The 15,881-nt window shown below is 38.9% G+C and overlaps 1 protein-coding gene across 5 annotated transcripts in view; it reads right to left on the minus strand.

Annotated features, from left to right (window-relative positions):
* The window catches only part of CAMKMT (calmodulin-lysine N-methyltransferase), a 371,890-nt gene that overhangs the window by 14,443 nt on the left and 341,566 nt on the right, over positions 1–15,881 (minus strand). For all 5 annotated transcript variants that reach the window (XM_070572774.1, XM_070572778.1, XM_070572777.1 and 2 more), the window contains 2 exons: positions 9,191–9,265; positions 2,332–2,395 (listed from right to left, as the gene is read on the minus strand). In XM_070572774.1, coding sequence (XP_070428875.1) covers positions 2,332–2,395; positions 9,191–9,265 — 139 coding nt within the window. The remainder of the gene's footprint in view (positions 1–2,331; positions 2,396–9,190; positions 9,266–15,881) is intronic.

Genomic DNA, 15,881 nt, shown 5'->3' on the forward strand with positions numbered 1-15,881 from the left:
CAAAACCATGGAGGAGTTGTCTGGGCCAAAGAGCACATCAAAAGCAGTTCTAATTGTAATGGAATAAACCTTTAACGTATCTTAGTCTTGGATTGTGACTTCCACAATCCAAGTGTAGTCTTCGTAGTCTTCTACAACACATGCACTCTGCAGGCGGAGGTCCTTCAGAAGCAGAATAGGCAGCCCTGAGAGCTAAGAAGGACAAGAGTTCAGTTTTTCCTCTGGTTACCCTCAAGCTCTGGGAACCCTTCCAGCCCACTGGCACAGATATGGAACTACTGCTGTTCATGGCCAAGTCCACGTGACCCTTTACAGGCCCCCTGGGGGAGGCACCAGAGTGCAAGTGCCCCGACCTCCCGATGGGGATGAGCTTCCTGGGTGGGAATTTCGGGATGTCCCAGTGCCCTCCACAACTTGGATTTCCCCTCTTATGGCGGGCCCCTTACACCTTAGGCTAGAACACCTGGCAGCCTTGTGCATCACCTAGCCTATTTCTCCCGCTGCAGTTTGGTGTGGGCCCCTGTGATTTGGCCTCCCTGCTCCTCACATAGCGTGACTAAGTACCACCTACTCCAGGGCTCTGCTTCGTCCCTCTCTGAGCTAAGGGCAAGTATCAGCTGTCAGTACTAGGGCTGCTGCCCTTGCTCAGCGGGGGCCGCTGTGTGGAGCCCCACTTCAGACAAGGGGGGAGCTTGGTTCAGTGTCTAATGGAGGGCACAGGAGAGCTGCTAGGATTCCAGCGCAATCTGCATTTAGGTCTATTCACAGCTCGGGCAGTTTTCTATTGTAAATCATGCGAATGATTTACAATAGATCCTAGGTAAATCATGCAAATCTGCTGCAAAATGGAGTATTTGCCACAAATAGGCTTTGAAGGGGTGTTGGTGATGAGTGGAGTACTGTTTGTGCAGTGTGAGATCCAGGAGTCCTGGAAAGCATTGTATTTATGTATGATACATTTTCATAGAGGCCTTTACATCCAAGAATCTCAGGGCCCTCTCTGAAAATCCTGATCTTGCAAATGCTCACAAGAATCACCCAAGGCTAACAGGGGAGATGAAGAGGCCCCAAATTCCTTCTTCTGCCCTCAACTTGGGCTGCTCACTCAGCCACAGGGGCAGCCATCAGCAGCTTGGAGCAGCTCTTTCCTTGCCTCAACACCTACTAACCACCTCACAGGGGGACCTGAGAAGCCAATTTAACTTAATTGATTACCACTTGCAAAGCTGGGGTTACTCCTCTGAGAGACCTATTTAAAGTTTCTGAGCTATAAAGAGATAACAAAATAAAAAGTAACAGTGTATGGCAAAGGATGATTATCAAATTGCTCTGGGAACTTTCAGTGTGAAAAAGATATAAAAGAAAGATTGAAAGGTGTTAGTCTATGAGTCTCACTGAGGTCAGAACACCAGAGCGAACCTTCCTTTGAAAAAGACTTTAGAAACAAAACTTTAGAAAATACACACACACACACACACACACAGTGGTCCTTTCTCAGATAAATGTGAGTTCCTGTCTTAGACTGCATTAACATTGTTAACCTATTTTAAATTCCTATGGCACAGCAAGAGTCTTACATACTTAGAAGATTTTTTTTTAAATGCATGAGCTTTAAACTCGTTCTCTTACTTTAAATAGATGTATATTAACTCTCCGTTTAGGCTGTAGGACCTCCTAGCTTAGTATAACAGACCAACAAAATAAGAGTGGATACAAACTCTGTAATTTACTCACAGGCATAAATGGATATATAAATGTAAAAATGTGCACAATTTTTTATGCCATGCTTGGCTTCATTGTGACCTAATGTTTATAATATGTAAATAATGGCTTCCTTTTAAAGCAAAGAACTTTTAATATACAGATTCATCTGAAGTCCTTTTTCTTTAATATAAACAGAAATAAAAAGAAAAAAATATTCTTTTGCAATAAATAAATACCCTATGACAAAGGTTACCATTGAAGGGATTTAAAATGACAGAAGTCAACAGAAAACTTTCAATATCATACTTCTACTTTAATATGAAGATATTGTTATCAAAGGAAAAGACTCAAGAAATTCTTTGATAAAAATAATCTCACACTATCTTTGAAGCGGTTTCATTTATTTTACTACCCACTGTGTTCCTTATCAGAAGGCCAAGGGTAAGAAGTTTCCTAGTTATGATTAGGAAAGAATCTGATAGATCAGAAGACCCAATTGAAGTTGGACATAATAAGTATTAAAGTATTACATGACATTAATCCTGCCATTCCATTACTCTCCTCATCTTTGTGCACAGACTAATTATTCTGAAGCCAGCATGCAGGAGAAAATAGAAACATACTTACCCTGGGCTGGAGTAATCTCTTTATTGCGTCAACAAGGCTAGCTCTGTACTGGTCCAGAAACAGGCTGACATTGAGAAGAGAGCAGAATCCAGATTAAACTGGGTTTTCAAGTCTAATGATACTAATGCAGCTAAGTACAAGGTTAATTACACATGTTTACTTAACACTAAGAAAGAGAAATTGCTTCCTTCTATTTAAGTGTCTCACTGGAAAAAAAAAAGATATTGTGGTTGGTGTTATCCAACCTAAAGCCAAGTCATCAGCATGCAATGGGCCAGGATTCACATATGACAGGGCCATGTGTTTAAGGGCAATTTCTACACTGCTGGTCTGCGGAATCATCTGGTGGAGATGAATCACTCCCAGTGCTTCCTGTCATTGGAGCCCAGTCTCTTAGACCCAGGCCCTCTGCCCACCGAGCGTGCTGTGAGACCACCCTCCAAAAACAAACCACTGGCTCTGTTACATCCAAACCATGGAACAGATTTCAGTGGTGATGGTTTTCAGTGACTAGGACACACCGAGGTTAGATTCAGGCAGGGACCTAGGAGTAAGTGGCTCTAAAAACACAGACCAGGTTTAGGCAATGTGTCACAAAGACCATGGCAACTCTGGATTTTTCCCCTTGATCTCCATGTTCATTTTTTCCAGTTCACTGTGATTTTTCATTTTTCTCCTCTGGTCTTTTGAGAATTTCTGTTGTTGCTCTGTCACCCCTTTGGCTGGGTCAGTCTGACCCTGTCTTCACCAAGTCTTATCTTGGAAGCTTGAGACAGAGTTTCGTTATCTGGGACTTGCAGGCTAGAACACCTGGCAGCCTTGTGCATCAGCTGTCTCACGAGGGGCGTACGTGAAGCCCCCTACTCTCATTTCTCCTGCTGCAGTTTGGTGTGGGTCCCTCATTTGGCCTCCCTGCTCCTCACACAGCATGAGTAAGTACCACCTACTCTAGGGCCCTGCCTCATCCTTCTCCAAGCTAAGAGTGAGTATCAGCTGTCAGGAGGAGGTCTGCTGTGTGGAGCCACACTTCAGGCAAGGGCGGAGTGCAGTTCCAGGTTTACTAGAGCTCTCACTCTGATCTTTCTGCAGTGTGACCTTGGGCAAGACACTTCACATGAGGCCTCAGTTTCCTCGTCAATGAAGGCCCACCTATGTGGCTGTGGTGGGCATCAAATTAATATATGCTATTTGGCAAATATTCATTGATCACCTGCTATATCCTAGGGGCTGTTTCAGGCATTGGAGATAAGCTCTGAATAAGACAAAGTTCCCATCCTCAAGGAGTTTCCAGTCTGTATTCATTATTCATCACCAGTTCTAGCAGAGCATACATACATGAAGGTACTCAATAAATATTTGCTTACTAGCTGACTGGCAGATCAACACAGTCCTTGAAATTGAGGAGCTCATATGGGGTGTTAGTTTCAATGACTCTAAAAGGTTGTACACACTCCTTTACTGGTATTGTTAAGGAGGAATCAACATTTAGGTAGGATATTTCACCAGACTAGGTTCTCTTCCAATTCTCTCATTTGAGAAAGAGTTGTCAAGAGAGTAGTTTATAAGAAGTTCCAAGAAGTCAGTGCTTGGGTTTCACCATGACATGCTTAGTGGAAGTTTATTCTATAAAATGATGCTTTGAGAAATGGAAAAAGAATCCTCTTAAGATGAGCTGGGGATCATTTCTGGAATGGCTACCTTATCCCATTCCATCCATCAATCAGGATAACCTGATTATATTACCCATGGGAAAATTTTCTTACTGTTCCATAAAACCATGCACTCAAATCTTAGAGCAAAGAATGTATCTAATTCAAAAGCTACAAACATTTGCCTTTAAGTCATATTAATCAGAAATTAATAGCCATTAAGGATTGATAAGAAAGGAATCAAATTGTATCTAAGTGTTTTAAAATTTTTTCTTCAGGACTATATACTGTACCTTATTCTTTAGTGAGGTTATATCTTAAGTTATAATAATTAAGCATTCTGTTTTTGTTTTTTAAGAGACTATCACTGTGGGAAAATATCTCTGTTGGTTACTCAGGCCTATAGGAGACCTGGCTGGTTGGGATACAAAGCATTAAGCAAAAACCCGTTCTCGGTTTATACCTATGCATCCTAAGAGCTGGTAGGATTGTTCGAAATAAATAAACAGCACCTTAAAAGCTGAGCTTAAAACATAACCTTATAAAGTACTATTTCTACTTAATGTTGGTAATGGTGACAAAGATATTAATATCACAACTCACTAGAAAATGCAGCTTAACGCACAGCACACATTCCAAACAGCTATTTGAAAAGTGATGTTGTCTACTCATCACTCCAAATCAAATTTCCCAAAAGTAATTCTTGTAGTTCCCTAATAGGTTTTTATTCCAAGCAAGCTCACCTTTCTACTTAGCTCTGAAGCAGAATTTATAATGCTTTGTAGGGTACGTCATATGAGCAATTTTAATGTACTTTACTCAGAGTGATGTATAATCTCCTGAAAATTCACCCCTTAAATAAGTCCTAATGGGCTCAGAGAACAGCAGTAGCTTAAGTGGATCTATTAAAAAAGGCTGAGTGGGTCAGTGATTGGGATGGAGATACCATTTCAACTCTCCCTTCAGCAGTTACTGATCAAAATACATTGACAGGCTAGTTTGGCCCTTAAACACACACACACACACACACACACACACACTCCTCTATAGAATTCACTTGTGGGATCAACACCTGCTTCGTTTCCTTGATCTGAATCACAGATTTTGTGACAAAGGAAAGGTGCTGGACCATTTTCATCACCTCTCTCTGAATCAGAGTTTTATGCAGAACACAGAGCATCTACAACTCCTCTCATAGAGAAATTAATTAGTGCTGAGAACAAGGAGACACTTCTCTATCAGTATCCACAGAAAGAAAGACCTCTATGTAATTTACAAGGTGAAACATGCTAAGTTAAATTGACTGTTTTAGAGTTAACTTTCAGCAGAAGAATGGCCTCTATCAGTATTTCTCAACCGATTGTTGGGGGAGCTGGGACTGATGGCATCTTCTGGTCTCACTCGGCTCTACCCCGGGAGGTTGAGAGATCTTTGGCAATTTGTATGTCTTCTTTGGAGCTGAGTTTCCTGAGGTGTGAGGTGAAAGGGCTGACTATATTTGGGTTAAAGATCTTTTTAGGTGTAAAGATCTGCGAGTTGTGATTTAGAACTATTCCTGATCACAGCAACTGGAAGAAAACAAATTCTAGAGCCTATTTTGAGGAAAAAAAAATTTTTTCACCAAAACGCCTTTAAAACCAAACTTTTTTCATCATTTAAAGTAAAAATGAGAGAAAATAGAAACAACTCACCGTATACAGTTAGTGTAAAAATGCTAAGAGAGCAAGTGAGGTGCTGTTGTACCTTCCCCCATTTCTTCCCAAAGTCTCCGGCTGCCAGTATGCAGACATGGAGCTGACTGTCCTGCACACCCAATTCTATGAGTCAGGCTATGGGTGGCATTTCAGACTTGCTTTCCAAGCCTTTAGAGAATCCAAATGTACAGAATCGTTTTTATTTTTGCAGAGCTACAATAAACTGGAAAGCCATCAAACACTGAATGAAAGCGTTCATTGGATAAAAAACATCTTACTTCCAGACTCTTAGATTATTGTGATGGAACAAGAGTCTGGAAAGGCAGGCTTAAAATTAACAATCACTTGCTATTTTAAACTCAGCAAGGACCAGGCCAGACTGCATCCCAGCAGAAAGGAACTCTAAAATTAAAGTCAAGATTAAACAAGTCAACCAGCAACTTAATATGCAGGGTTTTTTCTACACCTGTGGTTAAATATTCTAACATTTTGATATTTGTCAACAGCATCCTTTTGCAGGTGTGCTTGTACCTCGATTTTTCCTTCCGTTTATTTCAAAGTTGACATTTTACAAGTTATTTAGGAACTGTTGAACCATGAAACTATATTTCATTGTCAAAAATGCTGAATTAATGACTAGCTGGTGAAATAATGACTAGCTTTTACAGTTTGCCTCTTTATTTTATAATCTAGTTGAGCTACTAAATTTAGAAGTGAACTAAGAGACTGTCTCTTCTGGAAAATAAGTTATTTCCCCCATTGCCCACAGGTTTATGAATGTTTGAATGTAAATATATGAATATATGAATGATTGAAGAACATAAACATATCACAGCTCGTTGTAATCATGTGCATTTTACTTGAACCACAATGTGGGTTTGGAATAGGTTTGTGAATAGAGCTTGTTTTCATGTAAATGGGATCAAGCAGTACCACTGGTTAGCTATTCAGAGAATCAGACAATGCCACCCTTGCTGGAAATGCTTCAATAAGAATTTAATCCATGCACCTAATATTTGAACTCCGACTCTTGCTTCATATTCCTGTGGCCTAATCCAGATCTCATTGACTGACAATGACTAAGGGATGGTGTGAGACTTAATGTGATCTATTTATGTGTGGCACCAATTTCTGGCACTGAGTATTTTGGGTTTCATCTTGGAGGTGGTGTCTAAAGAGAGCTTTCTTTTCCTCCTCCGTGACATTCTAAAAAAAAAAAAAAAGGCAGCATGGTCTGCCTGCCTGCCCCTAGAAGCAGCATCCATGTAATAACTCTGACAGAGAAACACCAAACCAACAGGACATAAAGAACTCATGGAGCCCTGTGCTTCAGTGCCATAAGCACAACATGCTTATTATAAACATCACTCTACTTTCTAAGTTTCTAAGCAGCTTACCCTTCCCTGTGAATGTGAAGAGAGACCATTACCAAACCATTCTTTTGGAAGTAATGTCAGCATCACAGTGAGAGTAGTTTAATGTTTCACATTTACAAATGGGAAATTATAAACAGGCTGATGTTCTGGCACTTAGAACATCAGGGGAAAAAAACCTTAGCAATTCATACATAGAAAGCCATTTATAAAATAAAACTTGGTGTATTCAGTTCATTTGAATCCACAAATTCTCCCATAGCTACTAACTGTGTGTATGTATACGGTGTGTGTGTGTACATGTAACATTGTATTATGTTATGTGTTTGTAATGAAAGCCTTAACTGAATATGCACTATGTATATCAGTTGTATGTGACCCTGTTGTTGGCTAGGGAAAAAAGACTATTTTTCAAACATGTTGTGTGGCTATTTTTAACCTGAGAACATTAATCAGAAAAGAGCTTAAATCTTACTTCCCCTGCTTGTCTCTCTGGTACAAATAGGATGACATGGTGTGAGTGTCCATAACACAGGGCATGACAAAGCCAGGCTGTTTTGATATTTGTGTGAAGGACAAATTTAACTCTAAATCTCTTGACCAAACCTGACTTTCCCCACATAATCAGAGCCCATCCATGTGCGACCCTCGTCTAAACCTCCAAGAAGACACTGCCCTCCTTCCCTCTTTCAGCTGCTGTCTGATCTGACTTTCATGCTTAATCTGATCTAATCCTGCCAGCATTATCTTCATCTGTGCAATGAAACCTGGAGGATCCTTTCTCATATTTGGTGAGGAAAGGCATTTACTAAATTACTTGCTCAAATCATATGGTGAGGTTTTAGCTCCTTATTTTTGATTAGATGAAGGATGTAACATTGAGACACAATATCAATGATTAGTCAGAAATCTGTTTCTCCCTTTTTTGGAACAAGGTTTTCTGAAATTGGGTGCAAAGAGACTAAAAGGCCATGGAAAACTAGAAAAGCTCAGCTAAAAATAGAAAAAAATATTTATTTTTCACTGAAAAGTATTCTTCAGGAGAAAAAAAAGCAAATCTAATTCCATGACTTAGGTAGAAAAGTTACCCATTGAAAAATCTTATTAAGTAATAATAACAATAAAAAAGACTTCTTGAAAATTTCATTCCATTCATTCAATTCTCCCACAGGGAAAGTCTTCTCTGGGATCTGGATCTTATGATTAGTTTTATTAATATAATAGAGCTTCCTCAGAATTTGAACTTGTTGTGTTTTCAAATCTAAAGTGTCATAAAAAAAATCATCATGATAAAACTACAAATAACATCTTACTCTTAACAGGGAAAATACTTGTGAATTGTCAATGTTTCCCATATGCCAAAATAATTATTATTCAACACTCATGAAGAAAAGACATAAGATTAGCTGAAATAATTATTAAGGTTTGATACATATTTATCCTGTAACTTAGGATCAGACTTTGATTAACAATAAGTAGGTTGGGCTAAAAGAGAAGACAAAATATCTAACGTAAATTATTTTTAAAAAGCAGGCACCTGACAGAGATTTTAATATTATTATTTGCATAACAATAAAATGTAACTTTATAATTCCTGTTTTATGTATAATTAAATATCATAATTGAATACACTGAAAATATTAGATAGCAAACATACATATTAAGAAAAGCTATTTCCCTAAAGATATTTCATAGATAAGTTTATTTGCTGGAGTGTATATGTGTGTGTACACGTATATTTATTCCCTTATATCAACAGTCAGCTCTCCTAAGAAGTAAGCTAATTGAGCTGTTTGTGTTGATAAACTCCTTTTTCTCCAGACTATTCCTCTCCCAGCCATAATTATTTGCAATTTGCCTAAGTCGTCCATTTACTGATACGTCAAGCATGAAACAGAGGCAATTCCAGAAAATGGAAATGCTTCTCAAAATCAATCTTTGGGAAATAATGTGGTAGAAGTTACTGTGTGATAGAAGACCACCTTATAACTGTCACATGGAGATGAATATTAATTTGTTGAGGTTAAGGTGGCTTTGTGCTTCATTTGTTGACTTTGCTTAGCCGTCAGCAAAGCAGCACAGCCCAATTACTCCAGCAAAGCTATTTTTTCTAACAGGAGTTTTACGATTTTTATGTACTTACCAGTCAGCACACATAACAATGTCAAAATGTCCTTCCAGTTGAGAGACATCTGTCTCATTATCCCATCGTAAAACGCTTGAGGAGAAAAAGATTTTAAAAATTATACTTAGGTTTTTTTTTTAACTTTTGATTTTGAGCTATTAAGATTATTTTTTTGTGGCACTTGAAATTATTTAAAAGGTATATACAAATTATTTCAAAAGGTATAATAAAAAAAAACTAGGGATGTAACTGTCTGTTCTTTATTTTATTTAGTCTTCAAATCTAGAAGAGGAAGAATTCTCTATTTAAACACAATAGTTAAGCTTTTGCTAGTTCTTACAGGTTTTTGTAGACAAACCAGGGGAAAATACCTTCTCTTTACCATAGTCATTAGAATGAGTCTAGACTCTTAACATCAATGAGGTACATATTGAAATCAAAGTATTTCCCGTCTGACTGGAATACAAATTTATAAAAATAAATCAAGTGAAACATATTGTATATCTTCCTTACCTGGCATGTCAGTAGGATTTCATATTGATGAAATGAGCAATTTGCCATCAGGAAAAGAAAGAAAAGCCAACTTTCATTTCGTAGTTCTCAGTTTTCAGGCACATTTTAAAATTCACCCAGCCTGATACTTACTTTCCAAAAGAGGATCAGGTTTTAAACTTCAAATTAACAACAATAATTAATAACATTTGAAAATTCTAATTATGCTTATGAAGCCAACTAGAGATTTTAAGTTATTCTCAATTAATAACTGTGATGATTACCATTTTACCAGATTAAAGTATTTTAATGATTCCTCTCTCCACCACATCAAAACTGTGATTTGCAGTACTATTTTTCAAAGTAAAATTCTGCTCCTATTTTCTGTTTTGATTATTATTTAAAACTAAACTGTGTGAGCCTATCCCCCCCTGTCCTGTTATATTTGCTTATCTTGGTAGGTTCTTTATTTCTCCTAGATCTTCCCTGGGTGAAAAGTCATATGTTTGAATATAAAAATAAGTCTTTCAGTAAGTCCAAAAGTTCTTTTCATATACATTAACATACGTCACTGCTGGTGAATTTCTTAAGGTAGAAAAGATAAACACATCACCATGAAAATACCTATACAGATTGAGCATCAGTCGTTCATTCACTCATTCAACTCATTCTTACTGAGCACCTACTATGTGTCAGGCCCTGTGCTGTGCCACAGGCTGTGTCTTCGTGGAGGCAGCCTAGCAGGCCACACAGACACACAAACTCGTAATTTGAATGCCTTGTCCTATGTGTTGCATAAGCATACAGACTCGGAGCCCCAGGGAGGGCTCTCCAGAAGTGGGTGACCTCTGTGCTCCCAGATCCTGTGACATGTGGATGAGTTGTATAAATTAACTCTAGTGTTGTTGTACTTGCCTAGGCCCACTGGAGAGCCAAGAGACAGAAGAAACTAGGAAACTCCTAAGGGATTAAAGCTTACTTCATTTTTGAATTGACCCCTCAGAATCTCCATGCCCCTGGAGAGAGTGGTAAATAACCAACACCAACTTTTCCAGAAATGCTGAAGCTTCTAGTGCAGCTGGGACTCAGGCTCAGTGGGAGAGTGGGCCTGTTGCCCTCAGAGACCTAAGAGTCTTAGAGAGTTTCTATACGAACAAGATGGTTTAAAATATAGATCTATGCTAGACTTTCTCAGATCATAAAAGTAACGTATCAATTACACAAATTTTGGGAAAAAGAGAAAAGTATTAAAATTACTCATAATCTTATCATTCCATGAACCATTTTTCAGAAGATGCTTCTAATACATGTGTAATTACTAAAGCACAAGAACAGAAAGTGCAGGAAATCCTGTGATGGATACTGGATATTGGATTCTTGAGGTACTTCAGCCTCTTGGAGAGACAGGGACCTAGCCAGAAATTGGCTGTGGATCACCACAGCAGATGTAATAAGTTGTGATTCTAAAGGAAACTGAAATGCTTGGCTTGGCCACATGGACCACAACATTCCCAAAAGGCATTTTCCCCCAATTCTCACGAGGCTTATGGTTTGCTGTCCCCCTAACCATAAGCATGTGACAAAGAGGGAGGGGTGTATGGACTGAGTCCAGCTTTGGCATGACAGACACATCTAGGTTCAAGTACTGGTTTCTTTCTTTACTAGCTGTGTGAACTTTGGCAATTATTTAACCTCTCTGAGTTTGTTTTCTCATCTGTAAAAAGGGTATAACAATGGCCACCTTCTTGAATACTCTAAGAACGCTATTCACGCTGTATTCTGGAGTTGTGTTGTTCACATAGCATACAATGAGAATGGTGGCCCTGGGAGTTGTGAAATCAGGCAGCCATCTATCTTGGAAGACTAAGATGATGGTGACTTCAATATTCAAGGAGCTGGTCCTTCCAACTCCTCTCTTCCAATGATCTTGCCCTCCCCCCTCCTCTGACACTCACATGATGGTCATGCACACTAGAGCAGTGCTTCCCTTGTGGGGAAGGACCAGATTTATTTGTTGTTTATATCCTATCTGTTTATATCCTATCTGATACTTTTGTAAAATATAATAACAAATTAATAGACAAGTGAAATTAAAAACGCAAAGACGTTAGAATACAAGTCTGCTGATGAGATGCTTGGGTGTCACAGCAGTTTTTCTAAACACTTACTGTCACTTTCTGAATGTACTTCACTGCAGATCAGTAGCATACAGTTCACAGACTCCAGTCCAAGTGCTATTCATGAGCAACAGTGCTCCAGAACTTGTCTTTATCAATAGCTGCAACCCTGACCCACTCTCTGACGAGCCCCTCTATCTTTCACAGCTCACTCCCTCTAGACAGTATTCTAATTCCAACCATTCTTCAATCCCACTGGCCTACAATCTGCTGATCCTATCACCATGTCACTGTCCCCCTTCCCTAATGTTTCTCTTCCCTCCTTGCCCAGCTTAGATCCCATAGCCAATCATTTTAACTACTCCCTTGCACAAGCCCTCACCCCCATCCCTTTCTTACTTCCTCACATTTGTTCAATCCAGCTCTCTGCCTGCTCTGAGACTGCACCTGTGCACCTGAATGTGGCTGGAGAAAGCACGCAAGCATCTTGACTGGCTTCGCTTTAAATTCATGACCATAAACCTCAAGTGGACTCTTAATGATGTCTGGCAGTTATACTTATGTTTCCCTTGTCCATTTACTCTCCTAGGTCGTTATTTTGCACTACTTTCTCTGTTTTAAAAATTCGAAAACTTCCTCCCTCATCTTCAGCTGATGACCTTGCTTCCTACTCTACTGTCAAAATTACAGCAATCAGATGAGAACTTCCACCACACTTATACTCCTAACAGCATCTGTACATAAATACTCTTCCTTCCTGCCTGTTATCATAGATGAATTAGCCACACTCCTATCTAAAGCCGGTATCTCCTCTAATAACACTAGATCCATCCCCTTGTGTCTATTCTAGGGCTCTGGCAAGTCTCTCGTCTCTGTCCTACGTTATCAGCTCTTTCCTCTTTACTAAGTTATTTCCGTAAATATCCAAACATGCAGTTATTTTCCCTCTCTTAAAATATCCTCTTTTGACTCTACCTTCCCCTCTGGTTATTGCTCCATTTCCCTCCTCTTCTTCTGCAGCAAAACTCTGAAAAAGTTGTTGAAACTCTCTTTTTTCAATTCCTTTCCTCCCATTCTCCTTAAATCAATTCCAGTCAGGCTTTCATCCCCAGTGTTCCACCAAAAATGCCCTTGTCAAACTCATCAAAGGATTCCACATTGCTAAATTCGCATCAGTTCTTAGTCTTCATCTTACTTGACCTATCAGCCTGGACCTCATCCACGAACTACAGATTCATATATCCAACTTCCTATTTAATATTTCCACTTGGATATCTAATGGATATCTCAAACTCAACATGTCCATTATTGAATTCCTCATCCTCCTTCCCCAAATTCACTTAATTCACAGTCTTTCTCATCTTATAAATTCCATCTTTCCAGTTGCTCAGCCAAAAACCTTGAATACATCCTTGACTCTTCTTTTTCTTTTACACCCCACATTGGATATGCAGGAAATACAATTAGTTCTTCCTTCTAAATATGTCAAAATCCAACTTCTCTTTATTTCCATTGCTCCTATCGTGGTCTAAACTACTATCATCTCTCATCTGAATTATTGCATAGTCTCCTAATTGGTCTCCCTCCTTCCACCCATCACTCTACAATCTCTGCTCAAGAGAGTAGCTGGAATGATCCTCTTAAAGCATATATCAAATCATGAGCCTCTCCTACTTACTACCTTGTAACGGTTCCTCTCTTCATGCAGAGTAAAAGTCAAAGTCACTACAATGACTGATATGACCCTATGCAATCCAGTTACCACGTGGACTTCATCTCCTATCACTCCCTCCCTGCTCTCTTTGCTTTAGCAATACTGGCCTCCTTACGATTTCTTGAATATACCAGACATGCTTCTGCCTTATGCCCTTTATATTGGCTGCTTCCTCTGAGTTCATACAGATATCCCTCCAGATATCCCTATGGCTTGTTCTCTTGCCTCCTTCAAGTCTTTATTCAAATGTCTTACCTTCTGAGAAAGGCCTACACTGACCATTCCCTTTAAAATTGCAATCATTAGTTTCCACTCCAGACTCCTGAACCCCCTTATCCTGCTCTTTATTTTTTATAGCAGTTATTACCCTTTAATGTGTTATATAACTACATTATTAATTTTGTTTATTCTCTCTTTCTCTAGTATAACATAAGCACCATAGGAACAGAGATTTTTTAAAAATTTGTTTTGTACCATGATGTATTTTCATTGCCTAGAATAGTTCCTGACACATAATAGCTGCTCAATAAATATGTTATATGAATGGATTGTGTATGAATATACTTAGCATAGTGCCTGGCACACAGAAGGCACTCAAGAAACAAAGTTTCCTAATTAAGCTGTTCTCTGAATACAGTGTGTAGATTAACTAGCTATGGAGGCCAGTCAAAATGCTTTCTGAGGATTTCTGCTTTTTGCAAAGATAGAGTAACAAGGACTTCATTTACCCTATTGCCTGAAACAACCAAAACAACTAGACAAAATATATATGACAATAGTTTTTAAGACACTGAAAAACAGCAACAAAGGACAGTAATCCTTGAGAGAGGGGGAAAAAATTAAGTGTGACCATAATTACCCCGGCTTACTGCCTTGGGAGAGTTTTCAGGCCACAGCACAGGGAGGGAGAACTGAGGTGGACTCCTGAGCTAAGGAGATGGAGCTGAGAGTCTGAGGAAACCAAAGCAGTTAGAGTTCCCAGTATAGAGTACCAGATAGGACAGTGCTGCACAGAGAGAGAACTCCAAAGATCTGCGGATAGTCCCCCTAGGGTATTCTGCAGAGTACCAACTGGTGCCTGTGTATGATGAAACTACTTGAGGTTGGGGAAAGAACCATCTGACAGGATTGGAGGGGAAAGAGCCAGTGCTCACATAGGGCCAGGAATGGTGCCTGTTGCCCCCAGCCAGTCTAGAAAACCTCATAATTCACAGGGCACTGGGTAGAGTACTCATATGGATCTTGTCTTAGTAGTGGGGAATAATTAGCCCTAGACTAAATGCTGCTCTGGTTCTGCCTAACAAATCTTAAAAGTAAGACCCAAAAGGATCAAACTATTTCCAAATAACTGTGTCCTAGAACAAAACTCAAAAACAATTACAGGAATACTAAACATTAATATCCTAACAAGGTAAAACTCAAAATGCCTGGCATACAATCAAATATTATCAGACATGCAAAGAATTGAAATAATAAAACCCATAATGAGGAGACAAATCAAATAATTGCACTCAATCTAAAACTGACACAGATGTTAGAATTAACAGACAAGGGCATTAAAATAGTTATCATGGTGGTATTCACTATATTTAAAAAGTTGAGTAGAGGGGTTGGCCTAGTAGCACAGTGGTTAAGTTTGCACGTTCCAGTTCGATGACCTGAGGTTTGCTGGTTCGGGTCCCGGGTGTGGACCTATGCTCAACATCAAGCCATCCTGTGGCAGGCGCCCCACATATAAAGTAGAGGAAGATGGGCACCGATGTTAGCTCAGGGCCAGTCTTCCTCAGCAAAAAGAGGAGGATTGGCGGCAGATGTTACCTCAGGGCTAATCTTCCTCAAAAAAAAAAAAGTTGAGTAGAGATATGGAAGATATTTTTAAAGCCCCAAATCAAACTTCTAAAGATGAAAACTACAATATCTAAGAGGAAAAATACATTGGATGGGATTAACAGCAGATTAGACATTGCAGAAGAGAAAATTAGTGTACTTGAAGATAAAGCAATAGAAACTATCCAAAATGAAATACACAGAGGAAAAAAAAAGAATAAAGATATATTTAAAAAGTCAGTGTGTGAGCTGTGAGGCAAATTTAAGTGGTGTAATTGGAATTCCCAAAGGATAGAAGAGAATGGGAAGCAGAAAAAATTTTTGAAGAAACAATGGCTAAAATTTTTCACTCTTAACTGACATCAAAAAATGTCAACAAACTCCAAGCACAAGAAACGTGGCACATAATAATCTAACCAAATTACCCAAAATCAGTGATAAAAACAAAATCTGAAATGTATCCAGATTAAAAAAACAGTATATACAAATAAAGATAAGAAGGACAGCATATTCCTTGTCAGGAATATGCAAATCAGAAAACAGTGGAGTGACATCTTTA

This window comes from Equus przewalskii, chromosome 14, assembly GCF_037783145.1.
Source record: "Equus przewalskii isolate Varuska chromosome 14, EquPr2, whole genome shotgun sequence".
Taxonomy (NCBI): Eukaryota; Metazoa; Chordata; class Mammalia; order Perissodactyla; family Equidae; genus Equus; species Equus przewalskii.